At 28.3% G+C, this 22547-nt stretch overlaps 1 protein-coding gene across 1 annotated transcript; it reads right to left on the bottom strand.

Annotated features, from left to right (window-relative positions):
- Positions 1 to 18308: 18308 nt before the first annotated feature.
- LOC129297291 (transcription repressor MYB6-like) lies at positions 18309 to 19988 on the bottom strand. The gene is made up of 3 exons (XM_054935643.1): positions 19730 to 19988; positions 19390 to 19519; positions 18309 to 19146 (listed from the first exon to the last, which is right to left on the bottom strand). The coding sequence occupies exons 1-3, from the start codon at positions 19857 to 19859 to the stop codon at positions 18762 to 18764; spliced, it is 645 nt and encodes a 214-aa protein (XP_054791618.1). The 5' UTR covers positions 19860 to 19988; the 3' UTR covers positions 18309 to 18761.
- Positions 19989 to 22547: the final 2559 nt, after the last annotated feature.

Raw genomic sequence — 22547 nt, 5'->3', positions numbered from 1 at the left:
GGTTGTGGGGTATTTATACGGCCAAGTGCGTGAGTTTATATGGTAAGTTGAAGAAATCAAAATTGATTTTACGGTATGTTTGTTTTTGGTGTGCGCGGGTGTGAAATACGGAAATATGGTGGAGATTCCATTGATTAGAGATTAGGATGATTAGCTTGAAACTGAATTAAAAAGGGAACAATTTTTTGTTTGGTGGGCTTACTAAAATTAAAAGCATGAATTAAAATAACAAACTAAATATTCATGTGGGGTAGGCCAAGCTAACCTTCCCAACCGAGAAAAATTGAAATCAGTGCGTTAGATAGCTTTCACATCCTATTCTTCCATCACTCCTAAGGTGAAACCATGTCGTTATTTTAGCATTCCCTTTATCTAATTTGTTTTTCTTTATTAAAATATTGGGATTTTTGCTCATTTCACGCCACAACATCAGGTTTAAGGTTTACTGTGACTGTGCGTGCACAGGGGCAGGCCTAGAACCAAATTTACGGACGGCCCAAAATGTAAAATTATGGGGCTAAAATTAATTTTAGCATTTTTAATTAGGGCTGTGCATAAGCATAAGCCCTCCCATATTGTTTGACCCAATTCAATACAAGATAGTCTTATCCTATTCGATCATTATAAACATTAATCTTTTAGAATTAAAAAAATTAAAAAGATTAGATTATTTTTTTAGGTTGGACTGGATAGGAGATTGGGCATTTGAATCAATTAATTTATTTAATATAATTATAATTAATTTATTTTTGACAAATGCTTCAAGTGTAATTTACGCTAAGGAGATGATTGCACGAAGATTTGTTGAATTTATTTCTAAATTGTTGTTGTAATATAGTATTGTAGAAGTTTGTTGAGTGTTGTTTTTATTAAAGTTATAAATTTAAATAATTTAGATTGTAATTGAAATATTTTTTCTTGTTGAAAATTATTTTGAATTTATTATGATTATAAGTGATCTTATTATCTTAATTGAGTTTATTAAATTGGAATGGATTATTGCTTCTCATAAAGGAAAAGGTAAATAAAAAAATAATTAAGTGAATATTGAATTAACAAGACTAGTCTTCTAGTCCTTTGAACCAAGTTCGGTCCTGTTAATTTTTGAATTATCACTAAATAAGACCGGACTATGGGTTGGCTAACCCATTTTTTTATGAAAGAAACCAGACTTCATGTTAAGTCGAAGTCCAGTGCCGTCTAGTCTTTTTTACAACTATATTTTTAACAAATAAAAATGTAATTTTAAAAGATTTTTTGTTGGTGACATTCCCTCAATATCCTAAGAAATTCTTATATGAGTCCGACTTATTATATCACCTATAGCCTATTTAATAAAAACATTATATTTATATGGTATTAATTATAAATTAATTTTGACATAAATAATAATAAAAAGAAAAAAAGATAAGAAATTAAATAGATATTTTATTATTTAAAAATCCATTAAAAATAATTACACATACAATTTTATTTAAGTGAATTTGTAAAATTTGACTAGATTGATCATAAATAATGTAGTGCATCAGGTTTATTTAAAAATTTCTCAAAAATCTGTCCCTGAATGTGGAAAATTGCTTCTCCATTTGATAGATTTATTGGCTTAATTTAGAAAATGATATATGAATTCATCCATGTTATGATTAATCAATAATGGGAAAAGGCAGTGTGAAAAGAAGATGCATGAAGGGTTAAAGTTGAGGGGCAATGAAAAGTGGTGGCGAGCATAAGCTTAGGAGACAAAATTCATGATTCGACTTGATTACTCGTTGGCTTTATATAAGGTCTCTTTTGTTAGGAAAACTACGTACTTGAAGGTTACGTGTGGTTACTAAATAAAATAAAATAAAATAAATTAAAAAAATGAAAATAAAAATGAATTAAATCATCCTTCTTTCTCATAATAAACATAATAAAATTTATTAATATCCATTATAAATGTAGGAATAATCACATCTTATAAAAATTTTATAAATTATGATTCTCAATTTTATAAACTAAATTGCTCCATTTTTTTATAAATATAATTTACTATTCTTTTTTATCATCTCATTTTTATTTTTATTTTAATTCATTCCATTTCATTTTATTTCTTTTTAATAATCAAACATGACAAAAATTTGTAAGAGGCATTGATTATGAAGGAGGGAAATAAAGGGTGATTAGGAAACATGGAGATGGAAAAAGAGGATAAGGACATGAAGGGGGTGCTACGTACGTTTTCCACCAGAGGTGCATCAAATTTTAACGAAAGGATGTAACGTCAGTGTCGGAGAACCCTTTCTCATAAAGATTGATCATCACATGCATCTGCCTCTGTCCAATATTGACTTTTCCTTTCTCATAAGTATGTAGGCCTCCTGCATTTATCAAAACTAGTGTTGGTGGTTAACAGTTGGTTGGTTATGCTCTTCGTCTTTGCTTTTTTTTTTTTCCTCTTTTCTTTTCTTGCTTTTAAGTACATCATCATGTGTCTGAAAATCAATGTTTTTGACATATTCAGATTAAGCCGGGTCAAGAAGATCATTTCGGGCGGAAACTCTACAATTAAAACACTGCTATATTTTTAGGACTCCTCGATCATAACTCTGATTAAGCTGGCACAATTTTCTTATCAATTGAATCAAACTGATACAACTCGAAACCTCCTCGTCTTTTCTTTTCTTTTTCTTCTTTTTTTAATGCAATCTTTGTCTTTACTTCTAGCAGTACTCTTTTGCGAGAATGATAATTAACAACTTCACATCAGCTTGGCTTACTTTTTTTAATAGATTAATAATACAGTAATATTTATTGATAATCTTCCTATCTACACTTATTTATAGTTTAAATAAATTTAATAAATTTTAATTTCTTCTACTTCGTTGGCATTATTTTCATAAATATTTTTAAATAAAAATTCTTTGAAATTTTTTTCTCAAGTTGAGAGTGAGAATAAAAATAAAAAGATTAGAGAGATTGACTCATCGTAGGTTTCATAAGTCAAAAAATAAATAATATTTAATCAAAATTGATAAAAAAAAGTGTTGGATGGTCTATTTTTTACAATAGAGGCTACCCAATATTTTTTAAAAAATAATTTACGATTAAATTTACACCTTTATACATGTTGAAGTGGCTTGCCATGCATTATTTGTAGGCCCCACATAATGTTCACTGAGTAAAATTAATGGTGAGCTATTGAATACTTTATTTTTATAAGTTGAAAATTTATTTTATATATATTATATCAGTGCTTCTAAGAAAATAATTTATAGTGAAATTCACTTCTTTACCCTGATAAAAGTATAGTTTAAATAGAATGATGACGAGGGGCACTTTAGCATATTGAAATGACACTAGATAACATTTTTTTTATTTCGGGTCTTGCCAGTCTAAATAACTTTTAACATGCATAAAACCGTAGATTGCAATTTGCGCATGATTGTCTCCAAGCTTAACCTCGGGAAGCGAATGAATTAATAGGGTTTTGAATAATTATTATTAATTGGACAAGGTCGTGGTTGATTAGCAAGTTGAGACGTGATGGAATTAATAAGACAGCAGCGGACCAAGACTAAGTTCTGAATTTTCACGGCCTGTCTCCTTCTCTAAATATAAAGCAATCGATTTTATCGATTACACCACCCTCCCACACTCTCTTCCTATTTTTATATATAAAAATTTTTTTAATTTTTTTAATTTTTAAATATAAAAAATTATTAATATTTTTTTAATAAATGAATCATTATATCCTTATTAAATTAAAAAATAAGTACTCTCATTAATTTACTTTTAAAAAAATTATTTTTTATTTATAATGATTAGGAGTAAAATTAAAATGTTATTGTACTTTTAATTAGATAATTAATTTTCATTTATTTACGTAATTTGATTAAAAATACCTTATATATAGGAACAGAAGGTAGTTGTTTCCCCTTATTCTATGGCTTGGTATTCTAGAAAAAAATGATGCTAATTACTATCTCCCACTTATATTAATTCAAATCTCATTGTGTATGATCATTGTTCCCAAGGAAGCCATACTTATTTTATATATATATATATATAAACATTACATCTAAAAATCAAACTCTTCAAAACCATATGTAGCTATTATCTTTAACTATCGAGTGGTTCAGGTGGTTTGGTGTAGATTCCGTTCAAGCAACGGCGGTCTCATGTTGTGATCATTTTGACTCGATTCTTCTTGGACTTATTCAATTTAATACGGTTTTTTTGAAGTTAGTGATATATCAAACAAACAAAATATATATCAAACTTGAAGTAAGCTTTGTACACATCACATTACATCTTATGGATAATGACACGTAACTCATGAATGGAATCGGATTCTTCCCATTTATCGTTATAAAATATTTTATATTGAGATTGATTATACACAAATTATTATGATCAAGTTTTGCCTTTAAGAATAATTATTTTTAAATATTTTTAATGTAAAAATAATAAGTCTCTACATTATCTTGATTAGTAGCAACAACAGAAGCAACAGTAATAGTAATAGTAGCAATAGCAGTAGTAGTAAGAAAAATATATCTTTTAATTCCTACACTTTGCATGCAATTTGTTTTGGTCCCTACATTTTATTTTCAGTATTCTAAGTCTATATAGTTTTCTCTGTCTGCACTTTAGGTTCTTACACTTTTAGAGGGGTGCTAATGTGGCATCAACAGTATTAATTATGCTAATATGGATAATAACACCATTAATTATACAATGACATATCAGTTAGTGACTTATGTGTATTTTTTTTGGGAAAAAAAGAAAGAAAAGCTTATGTGTACTTTTTAATAATTATATATATATAAACAGGGTTTAAAACTATGAGAAAATATCACATGTTTATTTTTAGATTTGCTACAATTCTATGCTTCAAGGTGTCTTTTCTGTGATTCCGTGCTTCAAAGTTAGGTTTGAAGTTAAATTTGAAATGATTTATTATTTTTTAATGTATATAAAATATATTATTCAGATTTAAAATTAGGACAAATTTTTTTCACTTTCTGACTATTAAAAAAAATACTCCCTTGGGTCATATTTACAAGACATATTTTAAAAGAAATTTTTGGTCTAAAATATAATATACTTTGTAATAATGAAACTACTTTTTTAATTTTATCATTTCTTGATTAACATAAGAGTATTTAATATAGTTTTATAATTATTTAAAGCTAAGGGTAAAAATAAAAATATATATTATTTTTTATGATATAAAAAAATTAAATTTTCTTAAAATACATGAAACGACTGAAAGTGTTTTATAATAAAAACTAGATGAAGTATGCATAAGCTTTTCTTTCCTTTTTTTTCCTAGAAAAAATACACATCAGCCACTAACTGGCACGCCACCATATAATTAACAGTGTTATTATTCACATCAACATAACTAAAATCGTTAATATCACGTCAGCACCCCTCTAAAAGTGTAAGGACCTGAAGTGCAAAGGAAGAAAATTGTAGAGACTTAAAATACTAAAAATAAAATGTAAGAATTAATAGAAAATCACGTGTAAAATAGAAAATAAAAATTATGTTTTCCCTCATCATCATCATCATCATCATCATCATCATCATCATCATCATCATCATCATCATCATCATCATCATCATCATCATCATCATCATCATCATCATCATCAATAGTAAAAATTTGTAAGAACCATGGATCCCCCTATAGTCCTTCTTTCTTTAACCATTGATTGCTTTTATATAGTTAGGCTTAGGAATCTTCTATACATAAGCTGACGATCTTAGTAATAATAAAACTATAGTTTAAATAGAATGATGATGAGGGGTACTTTAACAGATTGAAATAACACTAGATAGCATTTTTTTCTTTCAGGTCTAGCTAGTCTAAGCAACTTTTAACATGCATAAAACCGTAGATTGCAATTTGCATATGATTGTCTCAAAACTAAACTTGGGCAAGCTAATGAATTAATGGGGTTGAATAATTATTATCAATTGGATAAGGTCGTGGTTGATTAGCAAGTTGAGATGTGATGGAATTAATAAGACACAGCAACGGACCAAGAAAGTTCTGAATTTTCTTGCACCTGTCTCCTACTCCAATTATGAAGGAATTGATTTTGTCAATTGCACCCTCTCAAATACCACCACCATCTTAAATTATAAAATATTTTTTAAAAAAATCTTATATACTAATAAACTTTATTAAATATAACAAATAGCAACCTTATTTTTTAAAAATAAAAATATAAAATTTTAAAAATATCATTCATTTAATATATTAAAAAAAAGAAAAGAAATTAAATCAAGATAAAGAAAAGATAATATTGAAATACTTTTATTTAATAAGATCTTAATCTTTTCAAAATATCTTTTGAAGTACTTGTTTTCTTATTTTATCACTTGATATTCTGAGAAATATATTATTAATTATTATCCCTCATTTAATCCAATCCAAACCTTGTTATAAAGAATCGGTATTACCAACAAAAACATGCTTATTCATTAGAGATATATATATATATATATATAATGTAAAGATTACATCTAAAAATCAAACTCTTAAAACCATATATAACTATTATCTTTTAGAATCAAAGTGACAATTGAAATAAATAATAAGCAATATAATATCAATTTGTTCAAGAGTTTTGGTGTAGCTTCCCTTAATTTTGATCATTTTGACTCGAGTCGGGTCATGATTAGTTCAATCTAATAAATTTTTTTGAAGTCGGTGATATCAAAAAATTATTATTATACTAGATGTAAGCTCTGGAGATCATATCACATTAAATCTTATGCATAATTCAGATTATTCTCATTTTAAAAGTTGGAGATTTAAAAATATAAAATATTTTTAATGTTTTAAGGTGTAGTTAATATGTTTTCTCCATAATTTTTCATAATAAATAAATTACTTTATATTTATTTTAAAGTGAAGCACACTACTAAATAGTAGTAAATATAAAAAGATAATATTAATTTAAAGATAATTGACTATTTTATTATCCATTAGAGTGGGACGATTCAATTAAAAATGTCTTATATTTTTGAACAAAGAGAGTATATTATATATTTTATATTAATATTACTTATACACAATTTATTATGAGATTTTATGAATCCTTTAAAAAAGCTTAATGTAAAATGTTTAAGAAATAATTATAAGTCTTTAAATTGATTGGTTGACCCAATTATATTATTATTATCTATAGAAGTCTCACTAAACTAAGCAAGGTCAACTTAAGTAACCTATTCTGAATTTCTAATTCAGTGCTAATCAAATTACCATGAATGAACCGCCATCCTACTATTCGAGTCCATGTTTTGGCCGACCCCATGTTCAGTGTCATGATGAGCATCAATCACTACAGTGCAATCCACCGTCTTTTTTTAATATTTCTTAAAAAGCAGAAAGTGGTATTCTACGAATTAAACTGAATAAATTAAGAAAACGTCTTCAAATAATTAGTTAATTAATTAAGAAAATCTAAGTCATGATGACCATCACTCTCTAGATGAATTAGATCATAATTAAGTTCTGCACAAAAATTCAACTGGTTCAATGACACAATGATAAGAGCATCATTCTGGTTTGTATAAATTCGGTTTAATTCAGTTTAATTATGGGAAATTAAAGCTACGTTAGGTGAAGCTGGTTTATAATAAAATCAGCATCGTGAACGATTAAAGGCCGAGCTGTGCATGTATGAATAGAACAACAGTAGCAGCAATAGTAACAGATCTACTTGTCCACTGGGTTGGGAACTGTGAATACATGGATGACGTAAGAAAATATGTTTCATGATAGGGATTACGCATATGCAAGTATATGGATAACAGAAAAGGATCATATTTTGAAGGATGTTGAATAATTGAAGGCATAAAAGTGACCAGGGAGTGACTCATGGACACCGCCGGGTAGCACCAAGAAGTGGAATCTTCTGTCTGGAAGGGGATGCATCGCTGATGCTCAAAATAATGCTGCATGTGGGGGTCTGATTTGGGAACTTTGATGGAGAATGGATTATTGGGTTCATTTGTAACCTGGGAAATGTACCTATTACCACTGCTGAGCTCAGCAATTAAATATGGAATACAAGTCTGCAACCAGCTTACTGCTGAAAGAGTCTACATGACTTCTGATTCACTTGAGGCAATCAGTCTGATATACCGAAGTACAGCAAGAGGAGACCACCCCTTTTAATTACAATGATATTGTGGAAATACAAGAGTTTGTATGCAGACAGCAGAACCTCATGTGTTGTGTACAATACATGAGGTGTGTAGCCAGAGTTTTATACAATTGAAAAAAAAAAAAAAACCCATCAACAGTATATGAAGACCAAAGAAAAGCCTAATTTATAGCTTCAACATATATCTATGTTTTCGCTGTATGCAGTAAGAAACAAATCTGAACATACAAAAGAAATGATACATTGAACCATCTTCACGTTTCTCTCAGTATTCTATTTTTATGTACAATACATCATGTGTTGAAAATATTTTGAATCAAAGGGTATGGAAACAACAACCACATTGAAAAGAACAACATTGTCTAAATCAATGGACATTCTTCTATATCCTACAATGGAATGTGCCAAGAAAATAACTTGACTCTTAGAGCAAGTCAATTAGCAACATTTATTTGCTTTTGGGTATTCTCGCTCTTTCTTTGATCACCTTCCTCCCCATGTATCTAGCACCAATTGAAACACAGCCATGTCATTTTCGTATCATGCTTCAAAATTTTAACATATTCGAACTCTATTCAGGTTAGAGTTTAACGATTATTTTAATCAGCATGTTAAGGTTGTATAAATGCCCTTTAAAGAAGGAGTTAGTTTCTTATAATGTGACGAATCAAATTTTAAATATTTATTGATCGAGAATGGTAACATGATTGTTTCTTATATAATGATATTAGTGAGACAAAAAAAAACCCTTTAACCTTTTAAATTTTTAAAATTTATATGGTGCAAATATATAAAACATATATATTTTCTAAATAGTTTATATTAAATATACATTATGTGTATTAGGGGAGGGTGCATTGTTTGCAATACAAGGTGTGATTGTGGGAGTTGCTGTGAAAAACGATGAAAGAAAAGGCAATGTTGTGTGTGAAACCGGCGCTAGAGAGGGGGGGGGGTTGGGGGAAAGAGAAGTATCTCTACTTTTCACATGGCTCTTATTTTTTTAAATAACTATATAGAAATTGGTTTGATAGAAGCAAAATTTCATAAAGTATGACATAAAAAGAATTTAAAACTTGAAATGTATCAAATTGAGTTGTAATTTATAGTATCATGCATGATAAATATTTTATAAAATGTAGTATCTTGATAAATAAAAATTTTACTTGCAGCATGATGGTCAATTTGCTTATTAAGTGTGTGTGTTCTCATTTTGATTTTTTATTGGACATTGATTTTTTTAAAAAAAAAGTGAGGTTTTTGAGCACAAGAGGTTAGCTGTCTAGCATATTTGAAAATAAATGTTCAAAGTGTCCGAGTAGCTTGTGCTGTTGTAATTCGATTAAAATCTAATTTGGTCCCCACCAGTGATTAAAATAATTAAAAATTACTTAAATAGTTAAATAATTGCTTTATTGCAAAATGAGAAATGCTAGCTTAATCACGACGGGAGCTTGCATGATTTTTTCCAAGGAACTTCGGGATTTTTTTTTTTTTGGCCAAAGACATCATCACTGAAGACCGACAAAACCGTGTTGCTATGAGTTTGACTTAAATTTCTTATGAAAAAATACAAGTGTTTATAATTTTACTTAATTTTAAATTAAATTCTTACAATTTATTTTATTTTAATTATATCTTTATAATTTAGTCTATTATATATTAACATTTTAAAGTTAAAATTAATAATAAATTATTAAATTTTATAAAATAAAAATATTCTTGGAGTTTACAAAAAATTTAATTCAATATACTGTTTACATTTTTATTAATTTTTTATAAAAATTTTATATGTATAAAAGTATTTAGAAGAAAACTTAATTATATAAATTTTAAGTTGTAAAAATTATGTAATTAATTTTAAGTTATATAATCATTAAAATACAAAATCTCTTAATTTTTTTAAAGAAAAAATTAAAGAATTTTAACTTTCAAGTATTAAAAATTTTAATTAATTAAACTATAAGGGTTTAATTAAAATAAAATTAATTATAAAAATTTAATTTAAAATTAAATGAAATTGTGAGGACCAGCAGATATATTTTTTTAATTTTTTATTATCATGATTTTTCTTTCACGTGCATTGTCTTAATTACTGATTTCTCGTAAAATACGATGACAGTAAGAAATTAAAAGATTCCCTCTATATATTTGTGTATATATATAATTATATAAATTTGGCCAACGATTCCCTGTATATTTAAAGACAGATTGTAGAAAGCAGCACATGCAACATGAAACAGCGTTAATTAAGATTTAAGACCTAAAACCAACGAGGGCTTTTCTTTTTAAATTACTGTTATCATACTTTTTATTTAAGTTGTTGAAAAGTATAAGTTAGTAAATTAAATCAGCTCGCTGAAAATATTTTTATACATAATAGGTGAATTACAGGGAAAAAATATATATAACATGAAATATCATTATTAAACAACATCAAAATATATCAATGAAATGTTAAATAATATCATTTTTGACAGAAAAATATGTTTATGTTATAATACTTAAAAACTTGTGATTGAAAATTTGCAAATAATATATATAATTTACAAAACACCATAATATTTTGAAATTTTTCATAGTAACTTTTAGTTGTACCATCAATCCAATTAAAAATAATATATGCACACACAGTTAACATTTTCATTTATTTATATTTTAATAAGGGGTAGATGGACAAAATTATCCTTAAACTTTAAATTCAGATATTATAGACCTTGAACTTATTTATTATTCAAATTATTCTTTTAACTTTTGAAAATGGTATAATCTAACTTTTGCCATTAAACAAAGTTAATTTTAACTATTAGTTAATCAAAAAATAATTTCAAAAATTATAAAAAAATGATCAAAATGTTTTAGTTATTTTCTATAATTTTTTGAGTTCTTATCTGTAAGTTTTGAATTCTTTATTATAATTTTTAATTTTTTTATAATTTTTAATGTCATTTTCTAACTAAATTACAATTAAAGTTAACTTTTGTTAAGGATAGAGGTTAGATTATATCATTTTTAAAAGTTAAAGGATCAATTTGTATAATAAATAAGTTCAGAATCTATGGTACTATTGAAATTAAAGTTCTGAAATAATTTACTTATTTACTCTTTCATAAACCATTGTGGAAAATTAAGAAAAAGTATTATTAGTATGTTTGCATCAAATATATAAATTGAAAATTAGAAGTCACCTAAGGTTAAATCAGATCGGAAGGGAATGATATTGATAGGGTGTAGTTAGATATTGGATGTTCAAATCCTCTTAATGCATGCATAAAAAATAAGATAAACTCAAGGAGAAGATTGATGAAAAAAAATAATAAAAGGCAAAAATAAGGGAGATGGCAAAAAAGACAAAGGAACAATAAAAAATAAAACAAAAAAAATGTCAGTACATTCAAGTTAAAATATTAAATAAAAATTTTCAGGCATAAATTCAACAAATTATTTAGTGGGTCCAAAATCATAAAATTAATGCGTGCTGTAACAAAATGTTAAAATTAATATTAGATGCAACTTACAAACATTTCAAAGGGGGGAGGGGGCGAACATACACCAAAGCTCCCCCAGTTATCAAACCCTTAAAACATTAATTTGCCACTAAAATTCAATTTTGAGCCAAACAAAAAAACTGAGATGGTGTGTAATATATAGCATTTATAGTTTTGTGTCACACTCAAACGAACTTTTAATTTAATTATAATTAAATTAGTTATTCATACTCGTATTTCATACTCTCTCTTAATTCTACCTCGATCTCTCAGGTATAAAAAATTAATTATGCTCTTATCTCACAGTTTCACGATGATTAGCTTTTTTTGTGATTGATAAATATTTTTCATTTTAAATTATAAGATACTATTAAATAAAATCTTAATATCAATAAATCTCATTAAATACATTTAACAACTTTATTTTTTCAAAACAAAAATATAAACTTTTAAAAATATTCATTATTTAATATATTAAAAGGAGAATAGATAAAAATTAATTATAGAGAGAGAAATAGTAATATTGAAATAAACATATTTAATAAAATTTTAATATTCTCAAAGTGTCTTATATTTTGAGATGTTAAATTTTTTTAAAAGTGTTTTGTAATTTGGGATGAAAGAAGTACATTCAAATAGGCCTTAATTCACCTCATTTATTTAATACACATCCTTTTCATACTATACTCTGATCCTCGATGTAAGAGATAGATAATTGATTTGCTGAGATTAAAAAAAGTTAGTTAAATTAATTATTTATATAAAAACAAAGAAGTGTGCGTCAGCTGGGTTTCTTAAAATACCCTATTTAATTATTTACATTAGAAAAATTACTCTCATCGATGAAAGTCACACTTTAATATGTGCAATCATAGTTTATTTATATATATATATATATATATATATTTGTAAAATTTTGGAAATAAAGTGGATTGAGATCTTATATCTAGGATCAAAACAAATTCCTCAACTAGTTTTTATATTTAATTAGGTCGAATGAGAGTAAATTAATATTGTATAGATAAGATTTAAACAGTCCTGACTCTTGATGTTTTATTTTGTTAACCAAATTTGAACACTTGTTTATTTCAAATGATGTAGAAAATAAAATAATACTAATATCGAAGTTATAACCACATCAATTTGTTAGCGAAAAATTAATATTTCAGCTTAAAAATGTAGGGGGAAATAAAATAAAATAAAATAAAAGATCTGGACTTTAATTGACGTACCTAATCATCTGGATCGTTTAAAATAAGACATGTAAAACATCATTAAGCCCAATTAGAAACCTTACGAATTAGGATTGTTTAGGACCCAAGAAGGTGCAACATCCTCATGCAATCCACTCGGTCTCCACATGGAACCACACAAACATATTTTTGGCAGTGTACATGTTTATGAGAAACTATAGCAAAAATGTTTTTCGTGGTTTTAACAAAGTTAATAATATTGACGATGACAGTCAAAATATATGTGTGGCTTAATTAATAAAGATATCGAGATGACTAATTACAACTTGTCATACAATTAATTAAATTAGACTTGTTGAATTGATTTTTTTTTTTTTAAGCATTCTAGAATTAGACTGGACTACGATGGATTCAAACTCTTCCTATACACACATGCACACACGTGATGGATGACGACTATATAAAATGTGCACAATTCATGCTTTCAGCTCAGGCAACTGTCGATATATTCTTTTCGTGTAAAATTTTTGTCTCATGAAATTATCTTCTTAATGTGAACATTTCTTGTTGAATAATTCATAGTATACTTCGTACGTACTAATTATATACGAGTTAGTCAAAATTGGAAACCATATACACAAATTATGAAAACAACCATATATATATTTGGAGGATAAATTTTCCACTTTTTTCAAACTTTTTTTTTTTTAAAAAAAGGTGGAAGATACATGACATAAATCATGCACAAATGTATAAGAGTATTACAATCGAAATCAAACTGCGTGCATCATTCGTAACTTTAATTTGTAGAATAATATTGGTCAAGTAATAAAGTTGGAGAACAAATTATTATTTAATCATCTCAAATACGTAAGTCCTTTATATCCATGCATAGATCATTCTTTTTAAAAAGGTCTTGCTTTTCTATCTTATCACTTTTTTTTTGGGACGGAAATTGTCATTCACATTTCACAATTCAAATCCACGTCAATTCATGCACAAAAGTTTTTGGAAAAGTAAACAGATTCTCTTGCTATTGTGTTTGATGGATCATTTACTTATTTTTGTTTTTATTATCACACTGTTTCTATTTTTCTCTTAAACATCAAAATGAAAGCTTGTTACAGGTCAACAAAAATTGGAAGTTTGTTCTTAAATCGAGTTAAATATTAATTATTTCAGGTCACACAAAAATTCGTTTCATGGAATTCTTTTTCCTCCTTCTATAAATAGTCTCTTGAATTCATTTCATGCACCAATACGATAGTTATAGACTTATAGATGACCGTTTGATATTTCTGGAGCAAAATATATATTTTTTAATTCCTATTATGCTACTATGTACTCAAAATTGAATAATTTTTATATTCTATATAATTTTTTTAAACAATAGAGATGCAAAGATCCATTTTCATAATTAAATTTCTTTTTTATTATATTTTAGTTCTATATCAAATAAAGTACTAATCATATTACTAAGTTCCCATACACACACACACATATATATATAGACATGCAATTAAACAATATTGTTAATCATGAACAGACTTGATTTGGTTTGGAAAAAAAGTATAAGATTGGATAAAACTAAATTTAGTGTGTGTGTGTGTGAATGAAAAAAATTATAAACTTGAATTTTAAAATTTTAAATTATCATAATTAATTTAGAAAAGAAACATATCTTCAACTAATAGCATCATAACTGTAACTGTTAAGGAAAGAAAAAAGTTTAGAGTGAAATTGGCTATTTGGTTCGACTAGTTTTTTGTCAATTCAAAACAACAATTCAAAGCAATTCATTAAATAATAAGAATAGGATAAACTTGTATAAGATTTCAATTCAATTACGTTGTTAACTTCTTGGGGGGTTCCAAACGCACCCATAAAATGTCATCGTTGGCACTAATTATTAATTATGGTTGCATGTGAGTAATTTCTCTTGTAATTAATTAGAATTTGTGGTTCAATCACACATGCTTCTGATGAACTGGTCACCCATGCTTGCTTATTTTTTTGTCTTTGAATGGTAGCTGCCCCGACACACGTGATGTAGGACGGACGGATGTGAAAGATATCTAGGTAAATTATTTCTAGAGAACCATAAAATTTAAATAATTGAAGTTAAATATTTTTAAATAATTTAAATAAGATCGAGGAATCGAATCTCCTAAATGAAAAAAAGAAATTATTTTAAAAAATTGACAATTGCTAGGTTTTAGGTAAATTATTAATTTATTATTCATAATATACATTGATAAGATTTTTTTAAGTTTCAATAATAATTTTTGAATAATCTTACAGTAAGGTTTCTTTCAATAATTATTGATAGGTAACATTTAATAAAATCAAGGACCCCATTTAATTGCTTGTTTAATTTTAATTATTTAATAAATTAATAAAATTATTAATTATAATTGTTAATATCTTTTGACATAAAATTTCAAACTTTGGATGATTAGATGTAAAAGAAATCTGATGGGTGATGATGAATTTGTTGTCAATGCATTAGGTCATGGAGCAAATGGTTTAGGGATAAATCAGAAGTATATATAACCGTCCTACTGATGTTACGTATTAGAAGTGGGTAAACCAGAGGGTTAATTAATTTAATTCAATGAAGTTGACGGATTTAATTAATTTAATGACTTCTTCAACACTTTGGGTAAAGACGATCACTACCCGTCTAATCTATCACCAATGGGGACAATGACGTCCCTAAATGTGAAAAGCTTACAGCAAAAACTGTGCACTGATCAATGATTGTACCAAAAAAATCAAAACGGCACACAATTATGGGCTCATTTGGCCCAATAAACTTGTTCTGGATTTCAGAATTTGCTTGGGCTAGCCCATAAGGCCCAAAATCCACAATAACCAACAAAACAATCAGAGAGCTCTCCCAACATGATTGTAAATCCCGAATTGTATTTGAATTATTTTTTTGAAACATAAAATTTGTATCAAGTCATGAAAACTAATGTAAACTTTCATAGCTTGGCCCCACACACACACACTTGGAAGGCTGGTGAAGTCATGGAAGCTGAAGCTGGCAATCACGCAAATTTTGTGCTGATGAGTAGCTGCAACTACCGTTCTATAAATAGTATAAACTTTATGGGTTGGGAATGCCAACATAAAAGGAAGTCTTAATGGTAAAGAGCTTCACATTTATGACAAATCTAACTACCACTTGCTCTCTCCTTCAAACGTTGTCTAGTTTTTCATTTCAATCTACCTGGCTACGGAAAGAGGTCTCTCCTTTTCTTTCATTTTCTGAATCTCCACGTTGATTTTATTCTATTAAATAAATTTATTTTAATTACAAATTTTGTAAATGATGAGGATTGAGAAAACGAGGAAAAAGAAAAGGAGAGTCTCTTGTCCCACCTCAGTAGCTCTTTGGAACATATTCATTTCGGTTTTTATTAGAGGCTATTTTTAATTATTTTATTAGAATTAGAGAATGACAGTTAACTTATTAAATATATTTTAAAATTTAAAAATTTAACTTTACCCCTATTATGTTGGAATTTGGGGTGAGGGAATCTCTAAATAATTGATATAAGCTTGGACAAGAAAAGAATAGTTTCATTGAAAGAGTAGTTTCATTCAAAGAAAATTTTTATTGCAAACTCTTTCAACAATTTACACATGCTCTTGTTGACTTTTCAACACTCACAAGCTCTCACCATGTCATTTCACTTTCTTTCTTTCTTTCTTTTTTTTGGCTTGCTTCTCACACACGCATAGCACTGGACACACTCACATGCTTGCAGAGAAAAAAAAAAGTCAGACAAAGGTATAGAAAATTTTGAAGGAAGAAAGACGTCGATTTCAACATATTAAAGATAGGAAGAGGGATATAAAATATTCAATGAGTCATAAAATTAAATTTATAATAAAAATAAAATTGAAACATTGTAATAAATAATTTTTGATGTGCTTTATATTAAGGATTAAAGTGGATCCTTCCAAAATGTGCCATACACCGAGGGAGTACACTCTCTCATGGTACGTGAGATTTTTAGCCCAGGATTGTCACCACTATATGCACACATTCATGTTCTCTCAATTATTATTATTATTATTATTATTATTATTATTATTATTATTATTATTTTGAACAAGAAAAATTTAGACAAGCTTAATCTTGGGATATTTGCTAAAGTCAAGGTAGGTCTCAAAATTATTTAAACAACACTTGTAGAAATATTTATTAATTACTCATGAACAAGGTTTCATATTAATAATAGGATTCAAATCCGTGTCCTTGCAGGATAACAAGCCTTAACTAGTTCGATTTTTATATACAGTTACAGGGTCAAGTTATCTTCAAATATTTTAACAATTATAATTTTTTTGAGAAAAATATAAAATTTCATGTAACTTGAGATCCAGTGAAGCAAAATTAATAATAGTAACACATGAAACATATAAATTCAATTCAAATCTACCCAGTTTTTAATGTGGTAGGGTGTTCGGGCAGCATGCGAAGCCTCACAGATGAAGCCCCACCCACCTCCTAGCCGACCGAACACCCAAATGAAGGCTATCACCAAAAAAAAAAACAAAAACAAAAACAAAAACAAAGTAAAAGAAGGCTGAAATGGAAATTTCAAATATGTTGAGAGAATGGTCTATCCACTTAAAACTCAGTCAAACTCAATTCCCTAATCTTGATATTGTTATGATCATTTCCTTATATAAGAAATGTTAATCTATATGTACATGTACTTATATAATTATATACTATAAGCTTTATGTTTACACAAAATTTAAAGAGCGAATTACATTGCTTAGGAATAATACGAATTTTAGTAAATTTTGCAATGCATCGTTTTTTTAAGCTTCTAGTATTATTGTTAGCACATATCTTCCTCAAGATACATGCTCCTCATCTTCTTATTCGGCCTCATGCTCCTTGATTGGGATCGAACTGAACTTGCGATGCCTTTATTCCAGAAAATTCAAGTATATGATTAATGTTTTTATGACTCAGATATCTTTACAACACTTTTTATAATTTCAAGCATCAAAATGTTCTCGAGAATAATCCTGTTTTATTCGGCCTGCGTAGGAATTAGGTTATCCATATAAATCACATGTCGAGATAAAGAGAATGTTTGACTACGTCCCATATACTGTACAAGGCTTGTCAGGCCCACCTTTGTTACTTCATAACCGAGTTTATACATGCATATACATATATACATATTTATTGTACAGTTTAATTATTTAGTTGTACGTACAGCCTCTGTATGTATTGACGTAAAACAGTTACCAAAGTATCAATAATACTCATTCTCATTCAGTACCATTCCCATTTTTTGACTCAGTCGTCACAAGGCTATGTTTTTGAGTATCTTGTTACTTGATACCTTTTTCATGTTAAGAGAGGGCTCGCTTTTCCCTGTCTTCTTATCTTGGAGGTCTTTCATGTTGAAATAATGAATACAAGCTACGCAAACGACACTTTCTTGCCATATATATGTATACACACACTGACACACACATCTATTTGTTACAAGGAAGCTGTTTGAATGAAGAATTTAACTCCAAAAGCAGCTTATCAAAGTTATGACGCATCTAACAGTCCTATATAAGATAATTTAGAATAAAGCTATGTACAAAGTACTCACTAATAAGGCATTCCCATTAGCAGCAAAACTCAAATAAACCCACACCATTTTTAAGATATGAAACATATCATAATCATGATCAATTGGATGAATGTTTTTTGTCGACCTCGTGACCTAATTTTCTTGCCGTAACCAACAAGCACCTAAATTTACAAAATACAGAGAGATCTGAATATTTGCGCTCAACTTGTACTGACATAAAGGTCAATATATATATATATATATATTGAACATTCAATTAGAATTTATACATGAGACATATATATTATGAAGCTAGTTAAATAGAGGAAGGGTTGGAGCTGATTGGCTCTGATCCATGTCCTTATTATTAGCAGCAGTATTGTGGGAGGACTCAGCAGAATTTAGGTTTGGTGCAGTGCGAGAAGGAAAAGCAATAGTGAGGTCAAGATTCAACTTGGACGATGGTTTTTCTTTTTCCTTTAATGAGTCAGAGGATGTCGCGGCAGCAGCCGGTAGGGCATCATCATCGTCATCATCATGACGAGGACGATGATTATGAAAGCTCTGGTGAAGATGAAGCTTATGGTTCTCAGGGTCTATACCCATCTTCGTTAGCTTCCTACGGATGTGAGAATTCCAATAGTTCTTTATCTCGTTGTCTGTTCTTCCAGGCAACCTTCCAGCTATCAAGGACCACCTTGTAAAATTACATACCAGTAAGCTAAACTGTTCATGAGTTATTATTAGGGACCTGGTTTCTTAAACTCGTGGGCCCACATCTAGTATAGTTACATGTAAATGCCAACTATAATTAACAGTGGATAAAATTTGTCAGGGAAATTAATTACTCTAATGGGTAAAATAAATAAATACAGTAAGATAGCAGATAAAAATATGTTTTACTTAAGATTTGTATCAGATTATATATATATATATATACCGGTTGCCGAGGAGGGCATGGAGCTTGATGATGAGGTCTTCTTCGTCTTGAGCAAAGTTTCCACGTTTGATATCAGGCTTCAAATAATTTATCCATCTCAACCTGCAACTTTTTCCGCAACGATGCAGCCCTGAGATGAATTATTTACAGTGATATATATATATATATATATTAGCAGAGCTCTGAGGTATATCCCATAAAGGACCTGATTTGAAAGACTGTAATTTCTTTAAAGGAGAGATCTCTTTCAGTTGAAACCAGCAGGTAGCAGAATGAAAATAGAACCACACTATATATATATCAGTTGGTTTGAGAATGAAAGAAAGAAAAAGGAGAAAACCTGCGGCTTTGGGAAGGGAACGCCAACAGCCTTCACCATGAGTTTGGATGTAATCGATGAGCTTTTGGTCTTCTTGCTTAGACCAAGCTCCTTTGTTGGTGTCTTGTTTTTCACAGCAAGGCTTTCTCATTCCTTATGAGCTTCTTCTTCTTCTTCTTCTTCTTCTTCTTCTTCTCTCTCTTTCTTTGGCATTCAATGTAAGATGTAAGAAAGAACCCAGAGAACTATGGCTATGGCTTTAAAGAGAAAGAGAGAAGGGGGGGGGGTTCCCTTGAGAAGGGCACGGGAGAGGGTAGATATATGCACGCCGTCAAGTCCTTTGGGAGGTTGGTTGACTTGGACCGGTGGGTTAGCCCGCGTGGGTGCATGCATGGCTTACTCACTGTTCTGGATATGTTTCAAACTTTAAACTAATACATTTTTCTTATTGTTTTTATTACTATTATTCATAAACATCTCATTTAATTTTTTTTAAACCAGATCATGTCATTATTTTTGTTATTATAAAATATCCGAATTATGAATGTATATAACTATATATTCACATAACAAAATGTAATTATATATATATATGACATCTATTTTTTATCTGTTTTACTCATATTTTCTTTCCCTGTATATATATTTTTATCTATGTCGTCTTGTATTATATGAAATTGTTTTATAATTTATAACTTTAAAATATTTTGAAGGCAATGATATGCATGGGTAATGAAGGGAGTGAAATTCATTGGAAATTAAAGGATAAGGTGGGTTCTTCTGAATTGCTTACTGTCAAGTAAATGTCATTTTCATTTCGTCATGTACGTTTGAGAAAGTGTTTTCATGTCATTGAGATTTAGTTACTGGTCAATTTTCATGGTTGAAATTCAGAGGGAAGGTGTCACAGTACAAATTATTTTCCAAGGACAATTACCAAATTAAGTGTATGGTTATTGGAAGTGAATACCCAAAATTTTGGAGGAATTAACAGTCTCATCCGGAGCATCAAGTGCGGCTACATGAATTAAAGGATGTTATGGTACTTTATAACATCCAAATCTTTGAATATAATGTTAATTAAAAGATCTCTTTCAATAATTTTATTGAGTTTTTTTTTTTGTCTTTCTACCCAAAATATGTGTTTATTTTCCTTTTTTGCCAATTTTAAAAATGTTTGAACCATCAACAGCTTTTGAAATTAATAAAAAAAACAACCAATATAAAATACACAAATTCTAGCAAGCTTTGTATATGCTGTGAACAATATGATTCTTTTATCAACTTTTATACGATATGTATGGGACTCATGTGGAGTTTCATGTTATGCGTGTATATGAATTTATATAATTGTAGAAATAACTTCGGCCAAAAAAATAATTGTAGAAATAACAGAAACTGTCCTCTTTAACTACACTAAACCTTAGGAAATTACACTTATGCAATTTACAATAATTAAAAATTATTTTTGAAGCCCTCTTTTAATTGATGGCGTAAAATCTAATTTTAGAAAGCTTGCCATACGCATCACCCATGGGAAGCTATTACAGCAATTAGGAAATTCGATCAGCTGTACGACATTGATAGATAGTGATAGATTATAGAATAGAAAATGGGTAGATTAATATGGATTTAATTCAGTGCTGTACTTAATATAGGTATTAAATATGTGTATCATTTAAATTATTAAAATATAAATCAACGATTCAAATAAATTCATTTATTTATTAATCATAAATAAAGTATAAATTCATATCATTGATCTAATTTTAAGTACAGTTACCAAATCTAAATTTAACTACATATGAGTACGTCCAAATCTCATTTCCTTAATTTGTTTTCTTTTAAATTGTGAGGGCATAGGAAAGGATGTTTCCTTCATATTGTCTTGTGACCCTAAATTAATATCATAAAATATCAGCAGAAAGAGAAAGCGAAATTAAAACTTGACATACATATCCGAAACCAGTGCCATTCCATCCACTAGTTGTATCTAAGGATAACAAATTTTATCCTTTTATTCACACACATATGAGTTTTTTTTTTTGGGTAAAAACATATATGAGTACAAAGAAAGATTCTCCAAAAGTTTTTATCGCGGACTTCTTTCTAGAATTCGAAAATAGAATTAAACAAATTACTTATTATTTGTTGAAGAGAAATATATATCTCTTAGATTCCTCATCGAAAGAGGGGGGGAAAAATACCCCTTAGATTCTATGGAAGCTTCCACACTCATTTAGACTGAATTTTCTCATACTCATTTGCCTTTCAATCCTTTCAAGAAAATTAATTCGAGACCCTTTGAAATGAATTTAGATGGTAGCGTAATGTCTAGAGAAGTTACACACATGCTTAGACTAGCTCTCTCACCATCAAGTGATTCGGGATAATTTGGATATATACCAAGATCGTTAAAAAATTACTCATTTTATCTCAATTTTTTTAAACATTTTAGGTAAAATTATACATACTAGTAAAACTTTTTAAATACCACTTTTATTTATTTATTTATTATTTTTATATGAGAGAAGCTGCAAAAAAAAAAAAACCAAAACAATTTACACGGAGACATGATCAAGAAGAACTTCCTTTCATTATTCACTACTTTGACCTAACAAGGTCAGAGTTGTACAATTTTATTTTTTAAAACAATAATATAAATTTTTTAAAAATACATTTTATTTAATAACTTTAAAGAGAGGGAAAATATTAATAAAAAGAATGATAATATTAAAAAGTATATTTAAATAAAATTTTATTATTATTAAATTGTTTTATTATTTGGGATGTAAATTGTTAAAAAATATGATAATATGGGCTTGGGCCTTGACCCAAT

The sequence above is a fragment of the Prosopis cineraria genome, unplaced genomic scaffold, assembly GCF_029017545.1.
Source record: "Prosopis cineraria cultivar Desert tree isolate PC_DT_omini unplaced genomic scaffold, ASM2901754v1 PC490, whole genome shotgun sequence".
NCBI classification, from domain to species: Eukaryota; Viridiplantae; Streptophyta; class Magnoliopsida; order Fabales; family Fabaceae; genus Prosopis; species Prosopis cineraria.
This window is presented reverse-complemented; position numbering and strand designations above follow the sequence as displayed.

What these genes read in the sequence shown, in the direction of transcription:
- LOC129297291 (XM_054935643.1), bottom strand. Translation starts at nt 19,859, where the DNA reads ATGAGAAAGCCTTGCTGTGAAAAACAAGACACCAACAAAGGAGCTTGG. An exon ending in TTCCCTTCCCAAAGCCGCAG is followed by an intron (nt 19,520 to 19,729) that starts GTTTTCTCCTTT and finishes AATTCATCTCAG; the next exon opens with GGCTGCATCGTTGCGGAAAA. An exon ending in CATGCCCTCCTCGGCAACCG is followed by an intron (nt 19,147 to 19,389) that starts GTATATATATAT and finishes TAATTTTACAAG; the next exon opens with GTGGTCCTTGATAGCTGGAA.